This window comes from Megalops cyprinoides, chromosome 4 (assembly GCF_013368585.1).
Source record: "Megalops cyprinoides isolate fMegCyp1 chromosome 4, fMegCyp1.pri, whole genome shotgun sequence".
In the NCBI taxonomy this organism is placed as follows: domain Eukaryota; kingdom Metazoa; phylum Chordata; class Actinopteri; order Elopiformes; family Megalopidae; genus Megalops; species Megalops cyprinoides.
The window spans coordinates 30,293,587-30,321,544 of record NC_050586.1 but is presented as its reverse complement, the minus strand read 5'-3'; the positions used below and the strand labels follow the sequence as shown (position 1 = coordinate 30,321,544).

General features: G+C 44.3%; 2 protein-coding genes across 3 annotated transcripts in view; both read right to left on the bottom strand.

Moving 5' to 3' along the window:
- Positions 1–11,756, bottom strand: part of rasgrf2b (Ras protein-specific guanine nucleotide-releasing factor 2b) — a 62,279-nt gene extending 50,523 nt beyond the window's left edge. For both annotated transcript variants that reach the window (XM_036526310.1, XM_036526311.1), the window contains exon 1: positions 11,035–11,756. In XM_036526310.1, the coding sequence (XP_036382203.1) occupies positions 11,035–11,310 (276 nt within the window). In that variant the 5' untranslated portion in view covers positions 11,311–11,756. The remainder of the gene's footprint in view (positions 1–11,034) is intronic.
- Positions 11,757–18,235: 6,479 nt separating this feature from the next.
- The window catches only part of msh3 (mutS homolog 3 (E. coli)), a 63,175-nt gene continuing 53,452 nt past the window's right edge, over positions 18,236–27,958 (bottom strand). Inside the window, exons 21-23 of the mRNA XM_036526812.1 lie at positions 27,184–27,370; positions 20,712–20,838; positions 18,236–18,414 (exon numbers count right to left, since the gene is read on the bottom strand). Coding sequence (XP_036382705.1) covers positions 18,236–18,414; positions 20,712–20,838; positions 27,184–27,370 — 493 coding nt within the window. The remainder of the gene's footprint in view (positions 18,415–20,711; positions 20,839–27,183; positions 27,371–27,958) is intronic.

The window sequence follows — 27,958 nt, the reverse complement described above, 5'->3', positions numbered from 1 at the left end:
CGTGTAGCAGCATTGTGCAAGCAGAGTGTAGTGACTACATCGTAGTCAGACTGCACCACACACTGCGCCCTTGGTGAATGCAAAAACACTTCCTCTTTTCGCTGTTAGCCCTGCTGTAGCTGTGACTTTAACTCTTGTGAAACTACACAAACAACACCCTTCTAAATACGCCCAGCTTCATAATGGACAAAAAGGGAGAGACACTGCCATTCACATTTGAAGAGGACAGCACTGAGGTTGGACCCCAAAACTGCTGTCTCTCAACCTCCCAAATGAAACAGTTTTTCTGGTTTGTGCAGCTGTAGCTCACAAGTTAAATCAGAAAAGCATCTGGCTTTGATGTTTGAATCACACACAACAATCACAAAACCACAGGCTCTCCACAAGCTCTCCTCTGCTGCCCAAAACTATGAGAGTGTGTAATGCAATTTGTGTCAAGTGGGAAATGGCACACCGAATTATGCAGGTGGAATTATTGGTCTGTATTTATACCGGAAATTCGATAAGAAGCAATTTAACAGTCCAGAGACATTACTGTGCAAACAGTACATCACAAACATACACCACACAAAGACCCGACTGATCACATGATCACATTTCCTGCTATCTGTCTGTCTAACATGGTGGGCTCCTGTTTTCACGGTGATGGAGCCCAAGAGGAAATGCAATAGAACATGTGACCTTCTTCAGCTTTAAGAGAGAGAGGGAGAGAGGGAGGGGGGTATGTTTGGGGGCTTAGCTAAGAATGACACAGCACAACAGAGAAGCAAGCTGACATGCCAGTGTTCAAGTGCTTAATCATTTATGTCCTAGTGCCACAAAAAACAAGAAAACTGAGCACACTGATTGTATTAATAATAGAACACAGAAAACCAGTAATGAGTTTACAGTTAATCTTCTTCCATAATAAATATGAAAAAGGGAGACATTGAAAGAGAAAGGTTACAATTTTGATCAATGTCAATTCCAGCTGAGGCATACATTCACCTTTTCTGTTCCTGTGTCTCATGTCCTGTCCTCTGAGTGGAAGTGAGAGAGCACTTGGGATTCAATGATGGGGCAAACTATTACCCACATACACCACTGTCCTCTCTCTCTGAGGTAAGTTTGCCCCTGCTCATAAATTGTGAATTTTACATGGTTACATGGGAACTTCTCTTTTTTATTATCTTTTTATTATCTTTTTTATTATAAGCATAACACTGGAAACCCAATTTTGCGCAGTCAGATATGATTTCCATCAACATCCTCATGCCACCTTCACAATCAACACATTATAATGATTCAGACCGACAATAACTGTGGCATTTTAATGTATGCGTTTACATTTTTCATTTCTAGTGTTACCTGCTGTCAAGACCCATGTTTTTCCACAGAAGAATAATGGTATGTGCTTCATTGTTTTGAGATTATTCATCTTTATTGTCCCAATCCGCAATATAAAAAATATTATTGTCCATTATCAGGACCAAAGCAGGGCTACCAAAACAACAACAGTGGGTTGTGGCCGTAACTGATTGGGAGATTAAATGGTCGGGGGGGGGGGGGGGGTTCCCTTTTCCGACACATTGATAAAACAAGGCCCCTGCTGTTATAGAGGGGTGGAGGTTCGCATTCTCTCTTTTTTCCAAGATGGAGGAGGTCGAGTTCCTGGTTGTTTTGAAGAGAGCCGAGCTGTTTGCTCTCCACCACACTCTGATCCAGAGTGGTATTATAAAACCAAGTCTCTGCAAATAGTAAAACTGTCTGCCTCTCTGGAGGCATAAGCTGGTGGTTACCCCGTACCTTGGAATGTCTGCGGTTTTCCCCCAAATTTATAGCAAGCCTTGGCATGAGGCATTCGGGTTTGGGTTTTTTCGGGGGTTTTTTTGGTTTTGGTTTTGTCTTTGTAGCCCAAAACTCAAACAACAGGCGGTGATTTCATTACGAGACGTCACTGTCATTCTTTCTGCAAATGCGTGTTTACTAAACTGTTTGGAAACCCTACCCAAGCCAGCTCCAGCTACAGTCTGAGTTAGGCAATACTATGAAGGGCAGATGTGTGTGATGGCAAGCCTCTGCAGACACTGTTTACACGAACTTCATTAGTATACAAACTTAAAAGGCTTGAAAGAAAAGACGTTCCATTTTAAATCGGTTTTTCATTTCCTGTGTAGTTGACTGCAGGGAGGTATTTACATCTTTCCTTTGGTCTCTGCTGTCAGAATTACTAGAGGCGATATCTGCTAAGCATTATTTCTGAAGAAAGCCGTCTATTGTTTCAAACAGTGTGGAGAGTAAATACAGCTGAAAATAAGCTGCCAGCCAAAGTCTGGCAAAGGGGGCCACACACAAACATACACACACACACACACACACACACACAAACATACATACACCCACATGTACACCCACACACAAACATAGACACACATACACCCACATGTGCACCCACACACACAAACACATGCAGACACAGCATACATGCGTGTACACATGCATGTACAAACATATGGACTCCCACACAGACGACTGAGGACAAGATTACATCACACATACACACACACACAAACACACACACACACACACACACACACACATGCAGCAGTGTATACCCTGGGAGTGTGTTTAGATGCAGGAGCACACAGTCTCACACTGGGACTCTCTCACTGTGGTGGCCCTCCCTCCACCTTTACCAGGGCCCAGGGAAGCAGGCAGCCTGCTCTCATTAGCACTTTACCCCCTTCCTGGGACACCGCAGGGCCCCCAGACCTCTGGATCCTCTGGCTCCTCTCTGACGTCCCGCGGCACTGCTTGCCAACGCCTCGCTACACAACAGCAGCATTTCTTGGGAGAAAAAAAACTCGAACGAGCGGCAATGCTTATAAAGCTGGGAAACTTGAGAAGTTAAGGAGATTTAGACTTAGAGAAACGGTGTCCAAAAAACACTTTTCTTTAAGAAAAGTATCAGCCTAATAAACAGCGTCTGCCTGCAAACATGCAAAAATTTCAGGGAACATGTTCTTCCTCAGCGACAATCCGAGCGTGTCATCTCTCTAATCTTTCTAATTTCTTGATCGGAGGGGAGGCAATAATCTCTTTAGTGTGTGCATGACTGGTGTAGCGTACTGCTCGTTTGGTGCTGCCTGATTGGTAATTGCCCACTTCCCAGTCATACCATTCAATCTGCTGCCTTCCGTGGAGCCTACAGAAGTGAGCACTCTCTCTCAAGTCAACATGCTTAGGAGCCAAACTTCTTGATCCCCCATTTAGTCGGGCCCCTGTCTGGCTCAAAGTATCACAGCGTCTCAGAACCAGGACATAGCGTACTGAGACTCCTGTGCCTCCCTGCTTCAGTAGGATTACCTCTGTTTATCTCTCTCTCTCGGATTACCCATTCTCCATCTCACCTTTACCCCCCCCCCCCACACACACACACAACCTCCACCCCCCTCCGTGGGACAAATGTGCTTTAGACCTTTACGGTGCCACTGTGCCAGAGAGTGATGCCAGCGTGGTGGTGCAGCATACGGTGCACATTCGTATCGCGTTTGGAGAGCTTTCGGATGACGCCCTGTACCGAGCAGAGAGCCAGAGCAATGTCGGACTGGATCCTGTAACCCACTGTTTTCAGTTCCATCGCCAAAACCTGCACTCCAGAATGCGCAACACGAAAGAAAAAAAAAAAAGAAAACACCCTTACGATTCAATTTACATCAGGAACATACGCACTGGCGATGACACTTTTAATTTAAGCTGATGCTGTTGTGTTCTTGTGTTTATCTGCAGGGGATCAGCACAGCCCTCCATTCTCTAAACCGTGTTAAGAGGAGCAACGGGAAGGTGTCAGCATATGGATCATCCTTGTGCTATTGCCAGTCACGAAACCACTCACTGTCGCTGTCTCTGTCACCTCCTTCACAGAGCTACAGGGGGGTGGCGAATGCCATCTGCAGGGTGGTGAAAATTTTTGGTAATTTTTTTCTCACCCTTCTGCCCTTTTTCCACACACTGTATACCCACCCACTCACACAAACATATAAAAATGAAAAAATGTTTCACTGTAATTTATATCCCTCATTACTTTTCTTAACTGCTGACCAAAAATGACTGAGGCCCTAAACAAGATGTCGCCCTGCTAAGGTCACTGGCCTTTAGCGTTATGGTAGCTTCATTTTGCAACTTGGCTAGTAGGCAGGGAGACAGACTCAAGTTCATCTCGAACTGAAACCGTGCAGTGTTTGGAAAAATAAAAAGCACTGAAGAGGAACAGCCAGCGTTCAACGTGTTCAGCTCAGCCATGACTTCAGGCGGGTTTCAGAGGAAAGAGCAGACAAAACAGAATGCTGAGCCTAATGAATTATAAATCAGCTGCTCAGTTGTGACAACTGCTGTAGGTGCACGGCATGAGGGCCAGAGTAAATTTCCATGCAGAACCATCACCAAACACAGACACCATGGCATTGCAGTTACATTAAACACCACAGACAATGCAGACCTTAGATAAATGAGGATCTGGCAAAAAAGGGTATTGTGTCTTGGGGTGGCAGTGTGGGGTAGTGGTAATGAGTAGAGCTTGTAACTGAAAGGTTGCTGGTTCAATTCCCCACTGAGGCACTGCCGTTATACCCTTGGGCAAGGTACTTAAGCCAAAATTGCCTAAGTAAATATCCAGCTGTATACATGCATGTGGTGTAAAACAGCAACCTATCTAAGCTGCTCTGGATGTTTGCTAAATGACAATAATGTAATGGGTCTTTGCTACAGTGGTTAGCAGGACTAGTCTGATGAACTCCAACCACAGGCCAGTAGGATGGGGCTAAAATCTGAACGAAACACAGCAGTCCCATTGCAGTCATGGGGTGACAACACACTCGCATCATCCAGGTCAGAAAATGCTGGCAATAACCTGGTTAATTGCTAGCATATAGTGTGCAACGTCCTGCACCACGAAAGCATCATAAAAGTGGCCTACCAAAGTATGGCAAATCCGCTCACGAAGCGGATCGTCTCAAGATCATCGAGCAGTTTACTCTGCTGTCGGTACCACCCTGCATAATCTGCTCGTTTTCAGCCTCATTACACCGAGTCATAGTGATTCAGCACCTTCCCCTTATCATCAATCAAAAAGTTAACAGAAAAAGTGTCATGTAATATGATACATTATCACCAAAATACAAAACGAAAGTTTCTCTCAAAGTTTCAGAAGGAGAGGAGAACAGAGTTTCTCCTCATCATGTCCAAACTCCAGACTCTGACTACAATATACAACTGTGCCCTGAGATATCCTTATAAAGGAGTCTTCCAGAGCTGGAATAGAGATGGTTGTGTAGCTAGCAGATGTCAGAGCAGCAATACTGAAAACACTCTTTGGGATCCTATTTGGCTCCATGCAGAAGTCCTTTATCAGTATGCCTTTGATTGTGGCCCCACAAAAAGATATAAATATATTTTTATATGTATGTCATCATGACTTTAGGGTGTATCTTATAGGAACACAGGGCTAGTGTTAAAATGTGGTGGGTAGTGTGCACCACTATCAGAGATCAGGCTCAGCTTTTTGACCCCCTGAGCTGCAGGTTTAATGGACACAAGCATTTCCCACTGTCAGTTATACTAACCCACCTTGCCTGCACACATCCAGCTAGAATTCTGAAATGGTACCTTGGGCACATAATCCTGGCTGAACGACCCCCGCAGGGATTCAAAGAGAGAGAACACGAAGCGCGGAGCACGGCGATAAATGCCAGATCGCTCCAGCCAGGCTTTTAAAAGGGAAGTGGGAGGATGCTAATTTATGGATGCTTCACTAGAATGTTGATTCTACCGCTGGAGAACCAGGCTGCAAAGTCATTATTACCACCGTTAGTATTGTTACAATCCCTGCCGCTATATTACCAGCAGCAGTGGCCGCATTGGTGTGAGCAGAACTGTTTCAGGTACAGGAGGGACACACAAGTATATTCTCATAATGTAACAGACTTGAAACCAGACTTATCACTAAAGAAACAAGCAATCAAAGGTCCTCCTCAATCTGGCCCTGTTCTAATTAAGGCATTCAGTCACTTTAAGGGCAATTGTTTCAGTATTCCAGGTTTGTGGTTGACATATACCTTCACCCCCCCACCCCCCCACCCCCCAAAAAAGAGCACACATAGAATATCCCAACAAATGGCAAAAGGACAATCCACACTGGCACAAATCTGGAGACCCTGCAGATCTGCACCACTAAGTGCCAGTGTATGCTCTAACATACTGTAAGCCATAGTGTTCAATCCCTGGCCCAGTAACACAGGAACAGTTTTTAATGGTATCTTGTTAGCATTCATCATTACAGGGATGGACTATGGTAATGGCCTAGCAATGAACTGACATTTGATCAGCCTCCATTCTGCCACAGTCACCAGGGCAAGACCTTCCCTCATCATTAATTTGGATTCAGAAACAGACCCCATTCCATCTTTTAGACTCAGGACTCCATGGATAGGGTCTAACATTCTTTATACGTACCTCGCTACCTATTTTGACCTCTCTCACAGGTTCCAAAGCACAGTTTGGGAGCTACTATTCTACACCAAGGCCCAGCTGTGCTGCTCCAATCTGGGCATGCACCACTGCAGTATCTGCAGGCCTCTTCCCCTAATCACTGCTCGTCCGTGTTTCACAATGGTCCTAATTAATCCATAACTCTTAAAGCAGCAGTTGAGAGTTCAGCCCTTGTGGACTGCGGAGGAGGAGCTGAGAAATTGGCCTGACTGAGCAGTGTCAAAACCCAGCTGGGGTCTGCGATCCATGACCCTGGGAGGTGCGGACCTATAGCTTCTGCAGACCTCAGAACCGTGGTGGGGGCAGGGGGGGATTGGGGGGGGGGGGGGGGCGTTAAACTGGTGATGAATGGACACAGACGGGCCAGTGATCTGGTAAGATGAGCCGTTGCTGCATTGTAGATCAACAGGACCATGCTTGGGTCTCCACTGTTTCACAAAGACCATACAGTAGTAATGTCACACAGCCAACAGCCTCTATTCATTCTAACTGCAATACCCTTGGTCATTAAGGTAATTAAGCAGTTAGGTGTTGCATTTTCTGACTTTAAGGCAATATTTTACTTTAACTTCTGCAACCACCAAACTCACTTGCAGAAAAATAGCACTTTCTTCAATGTGTTCCCCAAAGTTAAAAACAAAGTGCACTGTGTTTAGATTGCATTAAATTCTACATGTCATCCCTCTAAACCTGTGCTTTTTGAACAGGGGCATGTGTTCCCTCCAAGCTACCTTAAAAGTCGGGGGGGGGGGGGGGTGTACCTGGGACCGCAGCAAATAATCAGAGAAACTAATGAAAATGAGGGGGAAAGACAGTGGTACTAAAACCCCAGAGCAAGAAGGATGCAGCTCCTGAATAATCCCTGAGATTTGTCTTTAACTTTGGGGAACAAATTGAGCCACTTTTCACTCTGGCCTAATCTGAGTCCCAGGAAGCACTGCCTTCAACAGGGGCTTTTTTCAAGCCATCTGAATGGGAAGTGATAGAGAAAACCAGTCTGTCTGCACTGTGTAATACAAAACAACAAAAAAAAAACTGGTGAATCCTTTCCGTTCCATTTTCAGCAAGATTCCAATCCATTCTTTGCGGTCACTGTGGAAACCATTCAGACCTGACTGCAGTTCGTCTGGGAAGAATTGCGTGTAAAGAGCTTTCTACCTCTTTTTTTATAAATATATGTTTTTTTCTTCACCCGACCAGCACCGTGTTGGTTCAGGGAGCGTGTGGGCGTGCGTGGGTGTGTGATTGAGAACAGGCTGCTGTCTACCACAATGATCTCCTAGACGTGGGAGGGCAAGGTGGGAGGGTAGGGCTGGACTGCTGGAGTGCCGGATGAAACCCGCCTGCAGTATTTCAGAGCCCATCCATCAGATGTTCCAAGCGCTGCACAATTGGCCAAGTATCATACATTTCATCAATGCTAGGATATATAACTGACTGACCAAAGACCTCTGAAATATTCTCACCCACCCACACACACACACACACACACACACGCACACACACACGCACACACACACACCCTGCCAACAATTATTACATGATGACTTGACAAAGCAGCTTTGAGAACACCACATACAGTGAATGCACAATTTCATATGTCTGGAACGCAGCTGAATACTTTTGGGTAATGCTTCTTTGACAAGCTAATTTAAATGTCCCTTACAGATGGTTTATACCCTCTTTAATTGATTTGAGATCATTTTCCTACACTCCCCCTGTGCAATTAAGCCTTTACAGAGGACGTTCGCCTTCATCAACAAAAAGATGAACAAACTTGATTCTGCACACATCGACACAGACCAGTCAGTGGGAGAATCAGCTATCAGTAATCTTTGGGAAATGATAAAAATGCATGCACTGTTAACATGAATATAATCATCCAGCTGGCTTCATTAATATGATGGATAGTAATCTCTTTCAGGCTGCAATCCTCACAAAGCAGCTACTGACAGTCAGAAATCCTTATGGTTAGCTGAGAGCTTCGACTGAACATTAAACTTAAATACTATGAAGGTTTTGGACATTGACAATATCGGCTCCCTGCTCCAACACCACAGAGTTGCACTGAACAGAGAGTTTAGCTAACCCAGCTCTTCTGTTCTTAGAATCACTTTGCAGACATACAAATACATGTGCTTTGACATACTCACATGCACACACACAAAGACCCTTGCAAACATACAAAGACACATATGTACACAAATGTACAGATGCTGAGACATACACGAACACACACACACACACACACACACACACACATTCCCCACATCTTAAAATTAGCAGCATAAAAAGTGTTTAATAATTCCTCGCTAGAGGTGGTGAATGAACATCCATTCCTCATGTTCATTAATTAGTTTTTTCTATCAGAGAGACACACTAACATGAATTGTTGAGGTGCTTGGCATGTGTTAGATAATTCTTGAGGTAACATGGAGACAAACTGTGGTCACGTTGCATTGACTGCAGAACTGGCAATACCTCTTTCATTCCATACTCAAGCACGTCGTGTCTGCAAGGTCATTCCATGCAGACAAAGCTTCAGTGAGTAATTGTCTGACACCTTCATCAACACCATCATCACCATCATCACTACAGAGCGAAACCAGGATCCTATCAGAGTCACTGCCAACCAACAAATTGGAACACAATAGAACAGAGGTAACACCATAGATCTGAGAGCATTTTCCTAAGCAGAGACTGAGTGGGTTCTGAGCAGGCAAAGTGTACTTTCTCCTAGAGAGCAGAGTATTTTCCACAGAATTTCTTTACCATCACACACCTCATGTATATTTTCACAAAATGTAATAAAATGTATGATAGTCCTAAATTGTGGTTATCATTAAAATTGGAAACAGATCTTTGTAAAGTATCTTTTACTAGTTCTAAAGCTGTACAATCCCACATATCCCATTGTTGCTGCCTCACTTACTTCACCATGACAGAGGGAACAAATACACCCAGACTGATAATGTAAAAATGAACAGAGCTGAGTACTTAAGGCCACAATTAAAATTGCACAACATAATCTCTAATTAGAGCAATTAATCCATAAAAGCCGTGCATACGCCTCACAAAAGGCGCATGTAGCTCCTTTCCTATAACAAGTCGAAACTGTTAACAATGCATTGCAAAATTAGCAACATATGCAGTAGGAATGGTCTGCATGGTTGTCTAAATAGTCACTAATGTGTGGGTTACATTTGTGGATTCAAGTAATTTAACTGCACAGACTAAAAGTAAGGGGATGGAATCCTTGGTGAGATTAATTTGTAGAGATACTCCATATCTATTGGCATATTTTAAAATGTATTATTATTATTATTATTATTATTATTATTAATTACCCTGAGATATATGTATGCCATCTATGTTCGAGGGAAGGGGGGCAGATACACGGTCATAAAGAATGGATGAGAAAATCCCTGACGTTTGACTAATGTTCTGCTACTGGGCACTGTAGTCATGAGCAAGGTTCATATCACCAAAGATCATACTAACAATAAAAATACCTCCCACTGGCTTTTATCACACAAAGCTGATTCCGAGACCCATCTCTCAGTAACTTCACAATGCAAATAAAATACAACAGGTTTGCGCCTTACGAATTTAGGATGGATGGACGTGTGCCATTGCGGAAACTGCGTAAAATACGCCGAGTGAAACGAGAGACAAGTGATCAATTCGCAAAATCGGCGTGAACGCAGACAATCTCACAATTAAAAAAAATGGGCTTTGTATGTGTGCATTTATTTGTATGCTGTTACAGGTATGTTCTTACTCATAGGGTGTATGCAACCACGAGACGTTTCAGGTGAAATATTCTTCAACATACACAGGCGCGAGGTAGTGTTAACTTTAAGAATGTCGCTGATAGATACATGCGGCTATTTGGGCTCACTTCCAGTGAAGCACCACTGACAGCGCGGTGCACGCGCTCAAAACGTGTGTGTCACTTCGTAGTAGCGCGTTCTAGATGCTCGGAGCAGAAAACTTCACTCAGATGCTTTAAAGGGAGGATGACACGCTCGCTGCTCCTGCCAGCGTAGGGATGAACTACCACCAACGCAACCAAAATGTTCTGATCTTCGGCGCGATACCTCTGCTCTGATGGTGTGAAATAGTGGCTACTAAACAATTTTACCGCAGGAAGCCACTTAACACTGCAATCCTTAAAACGTTGGGCTGAATACAAAAAGCGACCACAACAACTATATCGTGACAGCTATGCAAGTATAAATCTGATATTTACGTATTGAGCGTGTTATGTAATATCTCGCTTCAAATACTCAGAACCAACTTTAATTCCAACAAATCCAGAAGCTGGTGATGGCGCTTGCACATGTGCATATATCACTGTGTATTCATTCTATTCTCGTGCGCCTTCTGGGTGTTATCCCGGTAGCCTGGCGCACAGATCTCTGGCTGCACCAGCTAATCGTACTTGCCTTACCTATCCAGGCAAGTGTATACGGTTGAGTGTCAAAATGCCCAGACAGTGTAGCTCACCTGCTTGTCCAGAGTTTCTTTGCCCATCGTGGACACTTTCGGCGCTGGGACCCTCTCGCATGTGCACCCTTCTAACAAATAAATCCCAGACGGTCGCGCGCTCTGGTCGTTTTCGAAATAAAATAACACATTTTGATAAAGGGCGAAGTACTTCTCGTGCCATCGGCTGTTCTCTGTGGTCTTTTTGCTGAGATAGCCGCGCTTGGTTCCTTCTTTGCGCGCGACTACGGAGAGATACAGTGCGTGCCCCTCATTGTATCGCACACTTTTCTGCATTTTCCGTCTCGGTTTAAACTGGATTTATTGACCCGACACCATATCCGTGAACTCTGCTCCCTTTGCAGGTAATGTAGAAAGGAACTTTGCTGATGAAAAGACAAAAGCAAGGACTACGGACGCGCGCGGAAAAGTTGGTTAGCTGCTCGGGCGTGTTGTGCAGCGCAACCCATATCCAAACGAACCCAAAAGGCGACTTATCCAAACGAGTAACGCAACCAATCCATGTTGGCATAAGTGTAACTTTTTAATATAAATAAAAATATATATATTTAAAAAATAAATTCACACCGGAAACAACTGGAGAAATCGTATCGTACTCGTAGCAGACTAAAAAGAAAACAGATCCAGGGAACAGACGGTAAAACCGAATCACGCCTGAGATCAGCTCTAATCGGCTTTGACACCAACTTAAAGAGACAGTTCTCCCCAATGTACTGCCTGGGTTATCTTGAGTGGATCTCAGTTTTAAGGAGCTGGCAGTGCGATTTAACAGAGCAGATTTGCATTGCTAGAAATAAAGGCGGAGCGTAGCGACACGATCGGTCTATTTAAATGCCCAATGTTTTCATCAGGAAGACTGCCCGTTAATAATCTGGTTGGTGCCCCAGAGTAGACGCGTTCTTAGTCTATGCCTACGTAATCAGAGTTGCCGATTAGCATTTATAATACACCGCTTTCGCTATTTGCTTTCGCAACTTAGTTGATGATATAGGGAAATGAATGCTAACATTTTACTCTTATCATTTAGCCATGCTGTGACTGCGTAAGCAATATTGGATCAACCGGATTACCTTGAAAACTACAATAGCTGACTTTTAACTCCGGGAAAAAGAATAAAAATCATTACGAGGTTAAGTTTCTTTTTTTTTTCTACTGAAACCGACTGGGAAGATACGGTAGCCACCCAACAAATATGCAATACCCGTTTGAGGTTTTATTTAATAAAAGAAAAGCTTGAACAAAAAACTTTTGTAACTAGAGGTGTAAACGTATGTACACATCGTAGACCCCGCCACTAAATACAACAATGATTTTGTCGTCAGTGGTTACTGAGCTCGGTAAAGATGACGCATTTTAAGACTGTGATTAACAGATGATGCTATAGCTCTGAGAAGATAGACATTGTTTTATGGTTTTTAACGGGACGCAAAATAGTTTTGGTGGGACAAAAAGAGAAACCTGTTGCATGTTTATAGACTGCATTGAAATGTTATTTGCAATAGAAAGATCTTGGTAACAGCGAATATTAAACAACGAACTGTTTTAAATTATCAAAGAGATTCCGAACGTATGTTGTGAAGAGAGTAACTTTATGCTTGCCATACTCAAAAATGCAAAGGTGTTTGTGTGGCCTCGTATTCATTTGTGGCAAACATTACGTAGCCAGTAGTAGCTGGAATCCTAGAGGTTCTTGTGTCTTTAGTCGGTAACTCAGACACATGGCGTGTCTTTTGATTTAGCAAGTGCGTCCCGCATCCTTAGTGTGGCGATGATAAAGGCACGTCTTAACGATTGCGTTCGTGAAACAGAGCGTCTTCAGAAACAGAGCGTCTTCGTCTTCGAAGTGCACAAACTACTAATCTGTTACCACTTTTTTCCTGGATTGCATTGAGGTTTTCACAGCACGGTTTTGTTCCAGACACAGGTGGTTAGTATGTGATCCTACTGTTTTATCTTTAGACGGCGCCATTGCCGCACGCGATGCCTAACAGCATACAGTGTAGACTACGTCGATAATGCCTGCCACTCTGTGATGGCGAATAATACATTTGTTGTTCCGTCTATTCAAACATCTTGTCAGAGCAGAGCCACACCTATCAATGTAGCGCCAGCCTCTCTCCGTTTAGCACGTCTGCACCGACCGCTACCACTAAGTGCCAATTGCCTTATGTGTAGTGGCGTGATGATTACTACTTTCATGATGATGGAAAAAGATTGTGTTTTACACATTCCATCACGAGAGAACAAATCGAATAATTGGATTGGTATTGATTGAAATGCTTGTTAAAAAAAATCTTTCTTATAAATATTAATGAAGAACAGTCTTGAGAACTGTGCATACATGACGACTCAGAATTCATTGATATTAATTTTAGTGCCTGAACGTGAGTGAATGGATATTTCTGCAGTGAGTCATTATTTACACAGAACTGGAGTTTCATAAGGTGTAATGTCCTGTCCACTCAACTGTAGTACATCTTTTTTTCTGTAAAGAACCTGCTGTCAGCACAATTAATACTAACCCCCAGACACACTGTCCGAGACCATGTGACATCATTACTGGTAGAGTGGGGTTAAAGGTTAGATATTCCTGCTCCACAGATGTATATTCACCGGGGAGAGGACTGCAGCATGGAGACTAAATCAATGTGTAAGGTTGCCAAGTATTACCAACCTTGTCAAGAGCTCCTTGAAATGTATGGGGCAACCCAATCCCTGAGAAGGACTGCAGAGCCCGGAGGATCATGGCCACCTTACGCTCATGACACACAGTGCTGGCTTTTCACTCTCATAGGGTTCTGAATACTTCTCTGCACACTTAAAAGAACAGCACTTGGTGGTCTCTGATTATTCTGTAGTTCATTCTGTACAACTCTACACCTCTTTGATTACAACATGGAATCAACTGTGTATTGCAGCTGCTATACAGATTTTCCACCTCTGCAATTAAGCAACAAACCACCAACCCCCACACAATTATTTATATGTGTATACAGAGATAAACAGTAAAAATCATCATAAGAACAAAAAGGTCTGGAAAGAGTACAGAAGTCATGAGGAGCCATGAACGCAGCCCCTCAGTCCCAGAGGAGCCCTGACCCTAAGCATGCGAGAGAGAAAGCAGGTCTGGCTGTTCTCCATGGCCACGCGCTGACAGCTGGAGCAGCCATGCTGGTGCAGCAAGCACAGCGCACAGAGGATGAACCAGCGCTGGGAGCTCACAGCCCCCTTCACCCAGAGGGAGGTAGAGAGAGAGAGAGGTGAGGAAAGGAGGAGAGAGTGCAAGGTAGGGGGACAGGGAGAAGGGGGGGGGGGGGGGGGTGATGAAGAGCAGGTGAGAGAGAGAGAGAGAGAGAGAGAGAGGTAGATGGAGAAGGAGGGAAAGTGAGGGACCGAAAAAGACAGTAAGAGCAGACAGAGGGAGGGTGAATGGTACAATATGCAGCAGTTCAGAAAACAACATAACATGCTACTCTATCTCATGGAATTTGGAGCTTCTATGCAGTAACTCTGAGACGGCAGTCAGGTGTGTGCAAGAAAGTGAGAGACTGAGTGAGTGAGTGACAGACCGAGAGGGAGCTACTAAGAGAGACTGGGACATTGGGACAGACTGAGAAAGACACAGACAGTGCCCTCTGACCGAGGTCCACCTTTCCTTCAGATGGTATCTCCTTCAAGGATCAACCTTGTAAGATTCAACCTGCATTCTGCACACTAAACACACACACACACACTCAAGCTCTCACCCATGTCCTCATGCACATACTTTGACACAGACACACACACACACTTAATCTGACACCAGTACTCAAAGTCTGGGTGCGAAGTGCACAGTCTGTCCCTGTCTCACCTCTCCCTTGTTATCATCCGCCCTCTCTTACCCCCTCTCACCTTTCCCAGCTCTTACCGTACCTTTTGCCCACTCCACCACATCCCAGACACCTTCTGGATCACTTACACACCTGTTAATTCACTGCCTCAAATTCCGATTAATGTGGTGCCTCTGTACAATAAACAGTTCAACACTATGTGCTACTCAGTCAGCGCACAGCCAGGTCCAGGTCCCCTTATCAATATACTCCATATCCTAGCACACCTCATAACCCTGTGCATCTCTGCTTTATTGGCATTACGCTGGCATGTGTGTGGTGACTGATTATGTTCATTTCACACCGTTAACTCAATATACAAAAAGGGCTCCATTTCCTCTGCTTGGAGTTTGGCGATTAAAAGGATGAGAGGAGAGGCTTTGCTAGCGGGAAAAACATTGATTTTTGATTTTGGACGTGACAGACAATTTTATCACGCATTGAAGACCCAAATACCAAGTGCTCAACAAGAACCCTGTCCATGACGTTTATTCATTATGCATTGAACTACATCAGAGAACAAACATCCACGTAAATCTTCTGTTGTCTGAAACCATCCGGTGAGGAGCTGCAGAGATTCACAGTGTAAGCTGACATTCCCAACTTGAACCTGCTACAGCAGGCTGGTCTCGCTGTGTACAGTTTTGATCTCTACTTCCACAGGAAGACACAGGACGAACACAGACAATATAGGTGATTCAATCTCCCAGCCCAGGTTAATGATCAAGGTGGAAAGAGGTCATAACTCTGGCCAAATCAAAACCTTGAACCAGAAGCACTAATGAAGACACACCAGCCCTGTCCTACAGTGCCTTCTGTTTTCATCTAAGGTTTAATCAGGGTTTTTTGCCTGCTGCTAATAAAGCCATCTGTGATCACCTTCCCAGCTATAATGAGCTTGATCTGAACAGCTTGAAAATGTTCGTCATCTATAAAAAAATGCAAAATATTAATTAATGTTGTTAATTTTTCCAAAGTGCTGCGGTCAAGCAGACTCCAATAAGAAGTGATGTTCTGATTTCTCTTTTCTTCAAAAACTAAGTTCAGAGGGAAAAAAATCCCAGATCATGCCGTACTCTTGAGACATGTGCATGCGTGCATGCACACACACACACACTCACAGGCAATCTGACAGGTAACTATCCTATTTATGGCATTAACCCCTTTTCAAGCACTGAGGAGGAGCACAGAGGCCAAACCACGAGGAGAGTGAGATTTCAGTCAGGAATTTATCTGCATCCAGTCCAGTAATGTCTTTCTGTCTGCGATCTCCCAGGCTTCAGAAAACTGCTTCTTAGTTTTCCTAGAAAAAAAGAAAAAACACTGCATGTACCATCATTTAGCAAGGGACAATTAGACAAAATGGAGTCAGATGGCACACAGTATCAAATACAAGTATGAAAAGGAGGGAGGCCACCCCATTGTAACAAGTCTTCACAGAAAAAGAACATTAACAAAATATTCGGCCTCTTAGCAAGACAAATCAGCAGCTTCCTTTCCCACAGTGATAGAGGAACGTCGGCGCTGGGGAGGGGTTTTCAGGGAAGGCAATTCGTCGGGAGCTTTGTGAGGGTCCACTAAAGCCGTGCTGATAACGCAGACGGCTCTGGGGAGAGGAGCCTGCAGGCCCAGGCAAACATTTCATAAGGAAGAGATTTAGAGTAGCTGCTGCCGCTACTCTCCCATAAGGCATCGCTCGATACGCAGAAAGATTACTCCTCTTCCACCGGAGGACGTACTAAATATCCAGAGCCGCAGACAGGGCAGGAACACGGAAGGATGGTAATTAATGTCTGAAATTATGTCAAAGGTGAAAAAAGTATGATACCCAGATAATTAGCACACGGTGACAGGAAATGATTCTACTACAGACAGCACTGTGTATCTTCTCCTCCATCCTGCTACCTCTGGGGCACCGGCCGAGAATAATGAAAACTGCTCACAAATGCTGTTTGTTTTAATCAAACTTTAACATTCTGTCGGAAAAGGGACAAGGCTGTAACAAGCCTGAACAGAGTACAGCTAGCTGATTAAGTGAATGAACAGCCTTTTGTAGCAGCAGTCAAGGAGCTGAAAGTGCGAAGATTTCATGTTCAAATCAAAGACAAGGCACTGCTGTTGTAGCCTGGAGCAAGCTGAACCTTTAAAGAAAACATTCTCCCAATTGTACAAATTGATATGATGTAAACTGTAAGCACTGCTCGTGCCCCTTGACAAAGGGGGCTTGCTTTGCGAATAATATCATACACAAGCAGGCTGAAAAGTTGACAAACCTGCATTGCATAAATACACCGCGTGTGAGGAATAGAGGAGACAGGATTAGAAGCCTTTCTGACAGCGGTTTCACGTACAGCAGGTGTGAATGAAAGCTCTTCCCCGTAGCGCACCAACGGAGTGTGAGTAAACACACTGACGCGGCTGCATCCAGACATTACTATGTTCACGCACGGAGTTCAGTGTCTTTTGGTTTTTCCGAATTATTTTCCGATTATCTTGAGGGAGGCAAGATAAAGGTGCCAAAGACAAACAGATTGGCTTACGGTTCAAACAAGGCCCTGGGCGTACCGGGGGGATGGGGACACAATGACCCCATTATTTTAGGTGCTGTGTCCCATAGGAGAGGGCGCGTCGCTGACGTCTTTCTCCCGGAGAGTACAACAGCTTGTGTCAGGCATTTCTCGGGTCACTAACAAACCATACCATGTCTTTTCTGGGCCCTGATGTGTCTTTTTGATAATGTTTCTCTTCAAAATAAGTCAGCTTTCTGATGTCTCAGAACTGTCTGTGTGGGCCTGCTTTATTATGATTATGATTTGATTTATTTGATTAAGACACCCCTACCCAGGGCTGTGCAGACTTACTATATAAATGATTCACTTATACAGCTGGATATATTACTAAAGCAAGTGAAAAATCGAGATAAATATTTTGCTGAAAGATACAACAGCAGTGCTCCATCAGGTACCCAATCCAGCACCTTCTCCGTACCACTACACCATGCTACTGCTCCATACTGCTGCTCCTTACCACTATGCCACACTGCTGCCCTGCTCCTAACCACATAGCTGCTCCTTACTGCTACACTACAATGCTGCTTCTTATCGCTACACCACACTGCTGCTCCTTATCGGTACACCACACTCCTGCTCCTTATTGCTACAACACACTGCTGTTTCTTATCACTACGCCACACTGCTGTTCCTTACCGCTTACCCACACTGCCGCTCCTTACCTCTACGCCACACTGCTGTTCTTTACCACTACATCACACTGCTGCTTCTTACCGCTACACCATACTGCTGCTCCTTACCACTATGCCACACTGATGCTCCTTACCTGCGAGCATTGACCACAGCCTCCAGTTCTTTGGACTTGAGCGCAGCAGTTCTGATGATGGCTTCTGGGATCTCCGCCAGCCGGGCTACGTTCAGCCCGTAGCTCCTGGCAGCCGCGCCCTCTGTTACTTGGTACAGGAAGGTGATGAACTCGGGCTGCAGTTCCTCGTCTAGACCTGGGAGAAGAACACAGCCACGGCATGTGTCAAACCCTCTGACAAAAACACTCCTCCCCAGCACAAGCATTCAGACACACAGGCAAGGAACAGACCCTGTCTGGAAGGCGGCAATCTACAGGTCAAATGCTCTACTACAAACCCACGCATGCTCAAAACTGAATGTGGTTATGGTTGTGTGTTTGATTGTTTTTTCAAATGTCAAAGTCAGGGATGGAGATGAAACTGAACAAACTGCTCGTGGTTGGAAGAAGCAACTCCATGTCTGAATGCCCCCGACACCCCAGGCTCCAGGCGTCGACAAGGGTCCTCTTTGTCTCGAGTCCAGCTCGTTCGGCTATGATGCAACATTAAACACAGATGGTTTAACCCCGGTTTTCATGCACACGTCTAATTTACTGCATAATGAGCCAGACGGCAGTCGATACAGCGCTTGGCCATCGATAAAACGTGTCTGAGAAGTTTTAATTGATTTTGTCTTTTTCCAAAGCGGGCCATGCATATCGGCAAAGGGCCTCTTCCCTGGCCAGGAGGGCTAGATTAACAGCTTGTATCCCGCCAATGATCCAATCGTATTCTTGACCCCGGCCAGTTCCAAACTGGCTTTCACGTTGCGTTGTTGACTCCAGTGGACACTTTTACGATGCAATGAATCCTTCTGTGACAAGCAGCCAATCACCGACTTCCCCAGAAACCCAAGTTTCTTGGGATGTTCTTTGAAAAAACAATCGGCACTTAAACTTACTACTACAATTGAACCTATGACATATGCCTTTGGAATTTGAACTTGGAGCAGAAGTTTTCTTTTTGTAGCTTCTGAAAATCAGTCCCATAGAAAGTGTTTGGACACACCAAGCACACAGCAGGCAGATGAATGTAAGCAGACTTTTCCCCCAAGCGCTGACCTTGGATCAGTATCCAGTTTTTACAAAACAACTGGTTTGAGTTTGGATTATTGATGGACGAGATGATCTTGGGTCAGTTGATGGGAGTAGAACACACCTAGAATGAAACAGATGGCTATTCCTGCGCTGATGGATCTATCATGTTTCTCTTTCTGAGAAAAATCCAAGCTGTCCCTTTAAGCCGAGGGTTCAGAGCTCGGCTACTCTGTGTTTACTCCAGCTACCCCACGTTTAACAGGGTCGCCAGGAACTCAAAATCACACTTAAGATATACCGGTTTCCACACTTGCCTCACCAGTGTTTACCAGGGGAATTAAGCTGTCATTTTGGATTGGCAACGGGGGGAGGCTTCCTTTATGCAACAGGCATACAGCTGGCATGCTTTGCCCAGATGTTAGATAACCATCCCTGACCTTACAGGTCATGCAATTCAGGAAGGTTCAGCTTAGGTCCTATGCTCCACCTGACCTGGTGCTGGAGGAGTCCAAACTGTACTTCACTATGATTGGTCACTTTTAATCCTCTAGAGCGGCCCAACTGGGCTAGAGGCACTCGTCCAATTTGAATGGTTAAGCCCATCAATGTTCAGCCAGCTAAGTCAAACCTCTCCCACATACCTACAGCAACCTCACTATTATCAAGTCCTTTAACTTCTCTACATCCACAAATCGTTCAATCAAGCTGTGGTCAAACATAAATATGTTACATGAAAATTATAAATAAATGAAAAATTGTGATTCAGAAAACAGCAACAGATGGTCTTTAAAGTTCAGCTTATGCAGGAAAGCTGCTTTATGTACCTGGTGTAATTTTCTTCAGTCACTGTGGACACTGAAGTAAACAGTTTTCAGGCTGACCAGCCAGTTTCAATTTAAGGTATCTGTAATGTGCCTTTTGGGTAATTTTCTCTGAGCAAACTTACAAATTACAGACCATAACACAACACAAGAGTCCATCTTCACAATAGCAGTGTAGTAGTCCTGTAATCACAAAGGAAACCGCTATAACACAGGGCCTTCAAAGTGTATTCAACATAAACGGAGAAAACCTCAGAAAGTCTTCCTGATGAACGTCGATTAGTGTGCTTCGCCTATTAAGATGAAGGCATTTTACATATTTTCTTGTGCTGAGTGCTCTGTTTTTAGGATCTTTCTTGCCATGTGGGACTGTACTCCTTTTGCGGTCTTTCATCCCTATTCTTGTCTTTTCTACCACATAAAGTTTATCAGAATACAATGAGTATACACTATATACAGACACTCTAAAACTACACAGAGACGTAACTATCCTCGCACAATGGTGATGAATTCAACCACGGAGGAGTGAAGGCTGGAGGGAGGGTGGAGGGCATCACTGGGCATGGCCAGTTTAGCTGGAAGCTGAGTACTGTACCATCATCTTGTCCGTCAGGCTCGTTCAGCAGGAAGGCCATGTGGTAGTTACCCACGTGCTGTGGGAAGACTTTCTCCAGCTCACACAGAGGAGGGTAGTGAGTGACGAACAGAGTCAGGGACTTCACCTGCAAGTGGGAAAGACAGGAGGGGACGCGGTCAACGGGACACACAAGCGAACAAAGCATACACACACACACACACACGCACAAGATCCCAACACTATGCACCAGCCAAAAAAAGAGAGAGAACGAGACTGAAAATGACTAATTTTGTTTGCTCATGCAAATAACATGGACAGTTTTGTTCCCAATGGATCTACCTCAGGGCCTGACACAGACAGCTGGAATGAGCTCTCCTCATACTCACAACTGGGCAATGAGATGCCTTGTGAAGTGTTCAGATTGAGCCCTCCTCTAAGAGCAACAGTGGTCACCGAAATAATAAGTTTTAAGCTCTAAGCAGCCAGTGGCATGTGTGCACAACACTGTGTAAGTGTATGGTGTGGCACTCTGTGAATTGCGGCGAGTTGCAAACGCGTGTGGTAACAGAGAACACAGTTTAAAGCTGGTTATTGCCCATAGCGGTCGGGTCAATAAGACAGGACATTTTAACACCCTGTATTGATGAACTGAGAGCAAGGGTGAAAGAAGGGAGCGAGAGAGAAATGGCTCCTGCTTTGTCCTTCTCGGAGGAGAGAGGATTTCAGGATGATACACCAGGGCTGGGCGCTTTTCACCAAACATGAACTGAGGTGCACTCAATTACCCAAATTTCCCCCAACAACTGCAGTCTTTAATCTTACAGAAAAAACAGGGTTAAAGAGGACTGTGCATGTGCGTGTGTGTGTGTATGCGTGCCTGTGTGTATTTAGAGTTTACGCCCATGTCCAAGCATGTGTCAATCTGCGAATGTAGTAGGTTTGCATGCGAGAGAGAGCATCTGAATATGTTTGTGTGTACGTGCATGTGAGAGTGTGAGACTGGGAGTGCGTGTGTGAGTGTGTATGTGAGACAGAGAGTGTATGAGAGTGTATGTGTATGTGTGTGTGTGTGTGTGTGTGTGTGTGTGTGTGTGTGTGTGTGCGCATGTGGATGTGTGTGTGTGTGTGTGTGTGTGTGTGTGTGTGTGTGTGCGCATGTGGATGTGTGTGTGGAGAGAGTATACGAGAGTGTACATGTATGTGAGAGTGTGAGTGTGCGTGAGCATCCCTGGCAGCACAGTCAGAGTCCTGCTCCCTCGTCCCCACAGAGATCCGCTCTCTCTCCAGCTGTCTCTCAGGTTATTATCGGGCCCCTGTGATCCCTCTTAACTGCTCCTGTGAGGGAAATGTTCTCTCTCTTTTTTATCACCGTGTTCTTTCCTTCAGACTGAGTCATGGGCGACAGCCTCTCTCCCTCTCTCTACAATGGTCTTGGAGCAAACAGAACCAACAACAGTAGGATAGGACTACATACTGCGCCAAGATAAACTACAAACCTCTACGACGAACTACAAACTTCTGGGGCAAACTTAATTTTCCAGGTGCAGCTTACTGTCACAGTGCTTCTCAGTTGACACTGTTCTATGACTTCTGTCAGATTTTCCATGTCTTACATTCCTAAAGGATCCCCTCATTAGGTTGAAGCCAGGCTTCATGACATTTTTCACTTTTGGCAAATGCATTTTAAACATTGTCTTAAATGCCACACAGCTAACCCAGGCCTTGTGTTATTTGTGTGAAGATGACAGAAAACTGATGATTTTCACCCTCTCCTTCAGACAGCTCTTTTCTGGGATATCCCAGATTTTCGGGCTGGTTCTTGATCAGATGGTGCTGTATAATGTTCAACAGGCTTCATCCCTGTATGTACCACAGAACTACACCTTAGCATAGAGGTTGCTTCAAATGTCTCAAAACATCCATCATGTTTAGGAATTTATCATCTTGAGGAGGCGTTTCTGATGTTTGCAGAAAATATTTTTATTATGAGATGTGTATAATGAGCTATTAAAGGCTCACAAACACAGCTCTCTATCTCCTTTCCATAGCCTGCATTTTGATTAGTATTCATACAGACAGGTGCTTACTGAAGCCGCTCAGGGGCAGCGCCTCACACAGAGGTACCACGGCAGGGCTTTTGTTTCGAGGTTACGGCAGAAGCCTGATAAAGCTGCTTTTCAGGGTTTCAAACGGTAGTGTGGAGGCTCGTCGGCAGAACCGCTGCGCGCTGCGCTTCACACACGGTTTAAACGCTTTGCTATGGCAACGGGCATCTCTCCCCCTAACCAGCGGAAATAAGAAAGCGCCTCATCAAGGCTGTCCACGGCACGGAACACTCAGTAGTTACACAACACGCGCGTTTCCATTCTTAAATGCGGCTGCCCGAGCTCTCTGCTGACCGTGAGAGTCAAGCAGAGAGAGACTGTGTGCTGTGGGGACTGCTTACTGGAATTCATTCTGGAAAGAAAGAGTACATTGACATGAACTGAGAGGATTTTAAAAAAAAGGATCATTTAAAAAAAAAAAAAAGGAGAGAATTGAAAGAAATGCTCTGAGTTCATATGCCTAATGATAAATGAGAAATACCTCCACCATTAGCGAAAAAGCACTTCATTACTATTCCAGAAGGATCTCTGGACAGATACATTTTATTAATGACCACTTACATTTGTCACTTGGCAGATGCTTTTATCTAGAGCGACATACAAGATAAGAACATTTAATGTTGCATTTACAACCAGTGGACACACTTATCCTCAGCAACGTACATGATGTGAGCACATTTAACATTGGATTTACATTTTTGACATCCAGCAGATGACATCAAGCATTTGGCTTGGTTTTGGTATCATAAATACAGGCTGCCGCAGCAGCGCTCCACCCTACTGCAGCCTGGCTTTGCACTGCCTGTGCTTCGGGAGCAGTACTCACAGGCCCACTCCAATTAGGCCCTGCCGCAGAGGGCCTGGGCGCGGAGCTGCACCGGGGGGCCCATCACCACGGTCTCCTGCTGCACCGGGGGGCCCTGCGCCACTCAGACAAAACAACATGCGGCCGCCAGGTCCACTCCCTCGCCACCTCAGAGCCGAGTAATGGCAAACAAGGACCCCCAGCCTCCTCTCCTCCAGGGCCGAGGGAAATCAGACCAGGAGACACCGCGGCAAGGCCACTGCACCGTCGCCACGGAGACATGCAATAGCGTGCAATACCCCTGGTGCCACCGTCAACACTCTCTGACCTCATGTGACTTGCTGCTTGCCCTGCTACTCTCACGGCCCCCAGATGAAAGCTGAAACATCAGCTCCCACAAGAAAACCTGCTTTAATCCCTTACTTACCGCGGACGCCTCTCGTTTGCTCTAGGCAGCATGGTATGCTGAACTGATTACACCCCCTAAAGGGGAGAATAGAGGTTCCCGCCCCTTTTAATAACAACCTGGCAATCAATAGCACTGCGACTAACACCTAAACCACATTTAAACCATCGTTGTGTTTTTCTTTGTTTACTTCCTGACACCCCTGTCTTATTGCTGGAATTAACCAATCAAAGAGGGTGAAAAATGGAAGAGCAGGACAGGTAAATAGCCCCCTGAGCTACAGCACAGCGCACTGCGAGCAATCTGTCTGAATCTGCCATTAGCCCTCATTCAAGTCCCATTATGCTATGGGGTCAATGACAAATAAAGCTTCTAAAAAGGTATTTTTAAAAAGTCTTTTCAAAATGGATGCAATGCATATTTTTGAGTCTAGAACAATGTGTTTAAACAAGTCTCATTTGTTAAATATTTTCCTACTATTTATTCTAAGTGAAATCTTTGGCAAGTATCCCTTAGAGTGTTTACAGTGCCTAACACATTATTATTTTGTGGTTGTATTCTGTATTTATAATAACTTAAGATTACTGCATTCTAGTGGCCAAGTATTTAGTATCTTTAGCGTCCGATTTTACTTTTAAAAACAGAAAAATAATTATACAAATACACAAACAAATGCATAGCTATTGACATCATAGTTATCAACCATTTGTTCACTTTAACTTATTATTTATTGGTTTAAATATTTTACCTGGTCGCACCACCTGATGATTATCAGTTGTGCCACCTGACAACATTAGTAATGACAGGAAATATGCTGAATAATTGCATTCCTATTTCAAATACAAAAAAGTGTTTTAGTCAACAGTCTTGAAGTAAAAGTAGTAAATTGATCAAAAACAGGATACATCACATGAGATCACATTCGGTACATAGCAACTGGAATAGGCTACAGTGTGATAGATTGATTAGATACACTATAATGGACTGTGAGTCATGAGTTTGATACACTTAAAAAGAAACATCAGCTTAATAAACTGGCATATATTTAAAAATCTGAAAGGTCTGACTACTGTATAAAAGTAATAACTTGAATTTATTATCATTAAAATACGATTTTTAGTAGTTTTCTTAGTCTGTTCGTCTCCACGGACGGTTGCGCCGCCTGACATTTTGGGCATTTGAGATGCCAAAACACAAAAGAATATATATTATTTGAATGTACTGAAAATGTATTAAAACTAAATAGGTTTTATAGAATAAAGTGATACATGTCATGAATTGATTCAATTATTTTATAAGGAAATAATGCACTCGGACACAAAAATATGCATGTCATGTCATTGACCCTATGAAGGTATATTCAGTCTAACAGGGAAAGAATGAAAATAGAGCATTTAAATATTTCAAATGTTGGGAATAGGACAAAGACACTCTAAATGCATTACACCAAGTGCGCTATGACATATTCACCTGAACACAAACATATCTGCAAATCACTGTTTCCAAAGCCTGTCTCGAAAAGCCAAGCTTGCCTGCAACACTTCCTTTATGATCAGTACAACTGTCGCAAGGTCTCTCTGTACCAGAACTGCTTAGCGCAATGTGGAGGCGTGTCTGTAGGCTGAGCTGCTAAGCTCCTCACGGATTCCTACCCCGGTGGGGTAGAAAGCGACTGCCAAGCGACGCTGCAGAAAGCGTGCCGGGCTGGGAGGTGGTGCACCAGGGAAAACGCGGTGCTGGTGTACAAGGGCCTAAGAGCATAAGAGACTGACAAATGTGGAGGGTGGCCATTTCGGCGATGAACAAATAAACAATGCACCAGCTTCTATCCCCGTAATCAAGGGGTTACTGCGGGAGAGCAAACATCTTCGAGAGAAGATTATCCTCCGTTTGCCTTTGTGGGGTTTTTAGGTCTATAAAAACGGTGACATTATGGCACGGATCAATAAATATTGATGCAACAATGAAATCATCTCTCGCAGCGCGGAGCCCAAACCACCCAAACACTAACAAGCAGGTTTATCATATTTGCAGAGCAGACCCATTCTTCCTCCAATTAGACTCTTTTTTTATAATGACCGTCTGCTTAAAGCCGGACTCTTGGGTTTACTTTGTGTCTGCATAACAAATGACTGTGGCGATGTCCATGGCATCTTTATTGGAAGCAATAACTGGTTACTTGTGTTCTTCCCTCTTGGGACCCTTGGAGTTGTTGGGCAGGCACAAACACAAATACACACACACACACCTTCAAACAGTGTGATAAACAGGCACACACACCCACACTTACAACTCCCCATGGGAACGCAAGCGCGCACATACACACCTTCACAAAAACACCCTGATAAACACAAACGTGCACACACATATCCACACTCATACACTCACATATACACACACATACATACAAGCGTGCATTCAAGCACACAAGAACTGTGACAAACACACACACGCACACGCACACACACACACACACGCACACACATCAGACCATGCACAGGAGGGCTACTCTGTCACTGTTGTGTGTCTGTGAATATTTCATGACTCTCTCTCCACCACCCGCTGCTGTGACACATTCCTCCTCCTGGACAGAGACTGTCAATTAAGCCACGATCAGGCTCCCTCCACCGTGGTGTCACACTGCTCACCTATTTGAACACATGGCCCCTGTTCAGGGGGACGTGTTTTTCCAGTGACAACGGACCACAAGTGATTAGCTGTGACAATGACAAAACACAAGGGGATCCCACAGATAGCCATGAGTGAAGACTTGCAGAAATCTTGGAGTACATTACTTTATCCCACTGTAACATGGTGAGAGAGTTTTTTGTGGAGTTGGAGTACATTACTATACTCTATCCCACCATAACACTGCAAATGATAATTTGTGGAGTTGGAGTACATTACTATACTCTATCCCACTGTAAGACTGTAAGACGAGTGTATGGTACTAGAGTGTATCACAGTCATGAAAAATATGCAAAAACTACAAAGTATAGCTCTAAAGCATGTGATTTGCGATCAGTGATGATGGCCTTTTGCAAGGGACTGAAACCTGCTTTGGCACACTTCAGTCCTCAGTAAGGTTCACTCAGGTGCAGCTAGAGGACGACAGTGTGGCCTCTCGGGTGACCGGGACATGTGGCACTGCCTGAGGTGGGGATAAGCACTCACGTCTCTGACGAAGTACTCCAGGGTGGCGTAGGCGATAGCGATGCCGTCGTGGGTGCTGGTGCCTCGCCCCAGCTCGTCCAGAATGACCAGGGAGCGCGATGTTGCTCGCGACACTATCTCCGATGCCTCCAACAGCTCCTCCATGAACGTGCTTCTGCCTCGTGATAGGTTGTCTGAGGCGCCCATCCTGCCATGTAACCAATCATGGAGAGGATAAGAAAAAGTGGGGCGAAAGGGGAGAGTCAATAAAAAAAACAAAAAAAAGGTAATTGCAAGTAGACATTTGGATCAAAAAGAAGTCCAATACTGTGGAAAACAATAGAACTTAATAGAATACAGATGAACAGAACAGAAAATAGAAGAACACAACAGAATGAAACTGACTAGAAGAGAATAGATTAGAATAAAAGTTCAGACTAGAATACATTAGAATGGAGCAGAGAATAATACTTTACAGCAGAATAAAATGATATAATCTTTCACAGAATACAATACAATACAAGAGGATATGTTTCAAAAGAACAGACTGGAATATACAAGAATAGTAAAACAGCATACAGTAGAAAAACATGGAACAGACTTAAAAAGAGCAGAGAACAGCAAAGAACAGAGCATCTAGAGAGAGAGGCAGGGAAAGCAGGTAAAAACTTAACTCAGAGGCTGGGGTAATAAACAGTACCTCTGACACTCTAATCTTTAATTAAATCATTTAATGGGAATGCTAGAAAAACAAACTGTCTGTAAATTATTTCGTGTTCCAGCACAACAATCTTGT